At 41.0% G+C, this 6,203-nt stretch overlaps 1 protein-coding gene across 1 annotated transcript; it reads right to left on the reverse strand.

Annotated features, from left to right (window-relative positions):
- Positions 1 to 588: 588 nt before the first annotated feature.
- On the reverse strand, positions 589 to 5,647 carry LOC310633207 (vomeronasal type-2 receptor 26-like; the record flags this gene model as incomplete). Its single annotated transcript, XM_083350892.1, has 3 exons — positions 589 to 1,493; positions 2,286 to 2,412; positions 5,537 to 5,647. 3 exons carry the CDS (start codon positions 5,645 to 5,647, stop codon positions 589 to 591), a joined length of 1,143 nt encoding a protein of 380 aa, XP_083207018.1.
- Between the last annotated feature and the right edge of the window lie 556 nt (positions 5,648 to 6,203).

Raw genomic sequence — 6,203 nt, forward strand, 5'->3', positions numbered from 1 at the left:
TTTGTTCCAGTCGCTTTACAGTTGTACGCTCTGGTTGCCCAGCAGTAGCAACTGAGCCCTGTGGCCCATTTTTTGACAGATATCTGACGTGGTCCTTGTTGACCCGGGCGACAACCGATCCGGTATGGAATTTTTTTTATTTCTTCTCATCATGGGTGATGGGAGGTGCCTGGGTTGGTTCACTGTGCCTAAGCCACTACCAATCACAAGACCGGTAATCCCATAACCATAGGGACTGCACCCGATAGCTGTCCAGGCCCAGCCACAGGTATTATATTATTATTATTATTATTATTATTATTATTATTATTATTATTATTATTATTATTATTATTATTATTATTAAATATTAGTTAATCTAAATGGTGAGGAAAAGGAGAGGTACCAACAGTTAAAAAACACAATTATTAATTATTAATTAAATTTATTATTTGATTATTGTTAGATTTTAATTTTATTAATATAATTATTTTTATTTCCTTGGATTTTGAATAACCAAACTGTCAACTAGAGGAAAAGGAAGCATATAAACCAAGAACAATTGCAATCAATAATCAAATGTTATGACTGTAAGAAACCATTTCATTATCAGGTCCCTACTGTTACCATTAGATGTTCCTTAGTATTTAGGTCTGGCCTGAGGAGGATAATGTAGCACTTGGGGAAGAAGATGCAACCCAACAGTCCAGCACCAGAAGACAAGATGGAGAAAACTTGCACAGCCATCATAAACTTTCCTTTGCTGCTCAGGTAGGTAGGCAGGAAGGAGACCCAGACACTGCAGAAGACCAGCATGCTGAAGGTGATCAGTCTGGCTTCATTGAAAGCTCCAGGCAGGTTCCTGGCCAGGAAAGCCACCGTGAAGCAAATGGCAGCCAGGAAACCCATGTAGCCGAGGACAGAATAAAACATAGTGACAGAGCCTTCGTTGCATTGAAGGATGATCTCTCCAGGCTGGGAGTGCAGGTCAGAGTCAGGGAATGGTGGAGAAACTCCCATCCACATGGTACAGATAAAAATTTGGACACCTGAACAAGAAAGGATGATGGAGTTGGCCAAACTCTTCCCCAACCATCTTCTCATCCTGTTCCCTGGTTTTGAGGCCAAGAAGGCCAGCACTACCGTGATTGTTTTGGACAACACAGAAGACACGGCTACTGAGAAGACAATACTGAACATTGTTTGTCGGAGAAGACAGGTGGCTTTCCTTGGTTGTCCAATGAAGAGAAAGGGAGACAAAAAACAAAGCAGGAGGGAGACCAGGAGGATAAAGGAGAGGTCCCGATTGTTGGCTTTGACAATGGGAGTTTCTATGTATTTAATGAATATGATTAAAACAAGGCCTGTGGTTAGGAACAAAAGTAGAGCAAGGGAAATGAGGATGATGCCCAGATGTTCTTCATAGGACAGGAAGGTTATTTTTTTTGGAATACATTCGACTCGGTTCTTGGTTGGATATTGATCATCTGGGCACTTGGTGCATTTTTTGACATCTGAGAAAACAAAATAGCATTTCTTTTATAGTCTTTCAAATTTTAAAAAAACCTTTCAATGATATGTGATACTGAGAGACAGGAAAGCCTCAATAACAGGTATATTCTTATAGTCCAGCAAAAAACTGGTTGATACCTAGGATGCTGGCAGCAACCCATGTCAACCATTAGTGCCAGTCAATTTGAGTGTTCAGTTGACTGAGTTTCATGTTTAATGAATAAAAGTTATATAATAATAATAATAATAATAATAATAATAATAATAATAATAATAATAATAATAATAAAAAATATAGATGGAATTTACCATGGTGGTCGGTCATCTAGTCCTACCCCCTGCTCAGGCAAGAAACCCTATACCAGGGGTGTCAAACTCAATTTCATTGAGGGCCGCATCAGCATTGCAGTGTCCCTCAATGGGCCGGGTGGGTATGGCCAGGGTGGGCATGGCTAGATTGCGTATGTCCTAGTGGGTGGGCATGGCCAGCTCTACATCATTTGCATCAAGTGTGCCTTTGGGTGCCTGGGCACGAATGGGACAGATCTGAGGGTCTCTGGCAGAAGGAGGGTCTGAAACCACTTTGCGGGCTGGATTCGGCCCCCAGGCCTTGTGTTTGACATGTCTGCCCTATTCCATTTCCTATGCAATCCTACTTCTTCCTGCAAAATCTTTTTCTTTTCCCTCCCCTTAGGGAAGAAATTGGACACCATGATAATTAAGAACAAAACAATGAAACTTAAATGTGTCATTAAGAGGCATATTGATCAAAGTTTCCCTCTGGTGTCACCCACCTTCCTGAGTGGAGATGGTCCCCTCTGGGCAAGGAATGCAGTCGTAGCAGCAAAATGGCTCTCCTTCTCGAGCCTGCTTGACAAATCCAGGATGGCATTTTTCCGCACATTTAGACTGAGGCAGAGACTGAGAAGAGAAAGAAGAAATGCCAAAGAAAATATGTCAGGACGTGTAAGATGGAGGTAGACATGAACATCAGCCAAGTCGTCTCTGGGCTTCGCATAGGCAAATATGAAATCTCTGACCCCTTTCAAATGGTTGCAGCAGATACAATTGGAGGAAGATGCTTCATTCAGTTCCTCCCTTTTTCTTCTGACATATCAGATTACAAAAAAAAAGGAGCTTTCAACTTAACAAAGTCTGGAGGGATGAAAGTGAGAAAAGATTTAACCATTAAGTGACAACTGGTGGGTTGCTCCTCATAGTGGAATTAACATGCATTCCTCCTTTCTTCATAAATGCTTGATTTTTAAATATCCACAAATACTAAATTTTAGAGTGAACTTTATGGTAAAATATGTATTAATTTTTCATTTCATTTGATTTATTGAAATAGAATAAAACTGTGATGAAGAAACAAACTTTTGACCAGTAGGATCTGGAAAAGTTTATTCTGGAGTACATAAAACATTGCAATGCTGTTTCCCTTTGAAAGCAGTCCAAAATTATCTCCCAGTTAAGATAAAAAGGGAGATTCCCTTACAGAGAAGGGCTGTCAACCTTAAAGATATTCTTCATTCATTTTCATTCATTCATTTATATATATTTCTTCAGTTTATATGTCTGCCATGCTGGTGAACTGGAATTAAACCTGGCTGACTAGTTTCTAAAATTATAGTGAGGTGAGATGGAGGTGAGGTCATGAGAACATGTTCCACAATAAGGGGGTCAATGCTTGAAACACTGGATGTTTTTGCTCTGACAATATAAGAGGCAGCCTTTTGCTTTAACTGTTTTGCTTTGAATCACTGAATGGGGGAGGGGGGAAATGTTAACCCGGATGTTTTGATAAGATAAGGGATGGCACGCTACAGAAGGGAAGTGAAACTTTGCATGCTAAACTAATTGGAGAATGTGATTTATGACATGTAATTAAGGGAGGGAATTGTGTATGATATGATGTGTTCAGGGGAGGAGAATTCAGATTCTGGCATGATGTCATGGTTCCGACTAATGAGACAGATCAAAGAACATTCCATGATTTATTCTAAAAAGTCTATGATAATGAGTGCCAATGCTTTGTTCTCATTATAATAGACTTTTTAGAATAAACAATCATGGAATGTTCTTTGATCTGTCTCGTTAGTCAGAACTATGACAAAGGGTCAGTCAGGGATATTTTGGTGCACCACATAGGTCATGAGTGTGAGTCTTATGTGTGAAAGAGATATTCAACACAAGGTATCCAACACAAGATCCTTTCTGCTGAAAGAATACAATTAGGTGATACAATGTGATGGGGAAATACACACTCATATTTATTATTAGCTTGATTTGTAGCCTCTCAGTGTGTTCTAAGGCAGCCAACAATCAAGATAAATAGTTGCATTAAGGGATTTTCAGATGAAGTTCACTCTTACAAACCAATGCCCAAATCTAAGTAATATTTCCCTCAAATTGTCCCTTACTATTTCTGATATCAAGATATTTTTGCATCAAAGTGATGCTTCAGTACTTCAGTTTTCAAGCCATTATCAAGGTGAGATGGGCAGCAAATAAATTTAATCAATCAATCCATAAATGAGCTCATATCAGACCAGTCATTATTAGTTCGTGTGAACTGAAAGCCTTGGGCCTCCTTCCTAAATTCCACTATCCCAGTGGGGTTAGAGAGAGGCAGCTATAAGCATGTTCTCAGCTGATTGAAAACATCCCAGAGTATGAGCCTGCAATTTTGGGAGACCCCTGACTCCAATCAAGGCAAGATGAAGCTTATTTAACAATTGGACCAACAGGACCTCCATCCAGTCTTCATTCCATTTCATTGGATTCAGTCCAAATCTGAACTCAGGGACTGGTCAACGGAATTGCCTTCATCTTTGATATTTGAAGACCAAAAACCAGTGAACCTGAAGCTATTAACACCAAAATCTCCAGCATATGAGGTCCTGTCTCACCAGTTTTATGGTGATACTAAACTGCCAAAGGGACACTAAATGGCAGTGATTTGTGTCCTAATAATCAGCCCATATGTCATTTTGGATCAGCTTACAAGAGGATTCAGCATGACAGCATCAGAGGGGAAACCTTGGTCAATAGAACTGAAGCATGCTTATCTCACCCATGGGGGGTGAGCTATTACCCCCCGTAGATAGGGCGCGCAACTTGGGGGTCCTTCTAGATTCACAGCTCTCTTTAGAAGAGCATATTGGAGCTGTGACTAGGGGGGCCTTTGCCCAGGTTCGCCTGGTGTGCCAGTTGTGACCCTATCTAGACCGGGATGCCTTGCGTACAGTCACTCATGCGCTCGTGACTTCTCGTCTAGACTACTGTAATGCTCTCTACATGGGGCTGCCCTTGAAGTCCACTCGGAGACTCCAACTGGTGCAGAATGCAGCCGCGCGAGTTGTGCTGGGGGTTTCCCGATACTCCCATGTTACACCTTTGCTCCACGAGCTGCATTGGCTGCCGGTTGCCCTCCGGGTGAGGTTCAAGGTGTTAGTGATGACTTACAAAGCCCTACATGGCATGGGTCCAGATTACCTACGGCAACACCTGCGGCCGGCGTCAACTTCCCTCCGTCCAGTGCGCTCCCACAGAGAGGACCTCCTCAGGGTGCCTCCGATCAAAGAATGTCGATTGGTGGCCCCCAGGGGGAGAGCGTTCTCTGTGGGCATGCCAGACCTATGGAACTGCTTGCCAGTTGAGTTCCGGACGGCCCCCGACCTTCGCTCCTTCCGGCGTGATCTAAAAACGTATCTATTTGAGCAGTCTGACCTGGTCTGATGGGTTAGGGTTGGGGTTTTAAATACATCTTAATTATTGTTTTAACCTTGGGTATTTATTTAATCGCTTTTAACTTTTGTATCCTGTTTTTGTATTTATTGCCCTGTACACCACCCTGAGTCCTTCGGGAGAAGGGCGGTATAAAAATATAATTAAATAAAATAAATAAATCTACCTCAGGAAAATATAGAGGTTTTACTCCACACATTCAATTCTCAATGAAGGTTGCCCACTATTTTTTGACTGGGTTTAGCCCATTGAAACGGCTTTGGAAAAAAGATAAAAACATCAATATTTTCCCCACCTTGTTGAGCAACTTTAACTGTGACAAAACATCTTGGTTGATTGTAAGTCTTTGTCTTTCAAAACTCCCCAATTGCTTGTTGATGGGATCCTCCTTGGGGAGAACCACCATAGTCAACATCCTCAGGTCTACTGCTACATCTCCATTCTGATCCAAATACACTTCCAGCAGGGAAAGATTGTACAATTCCCTCTTCTTTAGAAATAGATGTAACTAGAATGGAAACATCCAGAAATTTAAAAGCAGAAATCTTGGTTTCTTATTTCTTATCACTTTTTACATTTGGATACGAGAGTATTCATAAACTCCTTGCAAACAATAGGGTGATTACCAGAAAGCTAGGATTTGTTAAGAAGAAAGTTGCAAGGCTAATCTTTATTTAGGTAGAGGACATAGGAAAAATGACCAGACGAAGTAATTCTACTTTATTGTAAGGCTATATTAACAAAATCTTGCAGTGTGTAAGGACAAATATTTCACCATTTCTTTTTACAGTCAAAAAATTTAGGCAGGACTTTTTCTAAGTTTCTTTCTCTGCCAGTTATGCAGCTGTGTGTTCCCCCCATCCAACCTTCTTATCTGATTCTTCCCTGCATCTATTTCTCTCGTCCTCTGAACTCATTCACTCCTTAACAGATTGTGTGAATGCTGGTTGTTTGTTTGTTTG

Source organism: Vipera ursinii, assembly GCF_947247035.1.
Source record: "Vipera ursinii genome assembly, chromosome: 2".
In the NCBI taxonomy this organism is placed as follows: Eukaryota; Metazoa; Chordata; class Lepidosauria; order Squamata; family Viperidae; genus Vipera; species Vipera ursinii.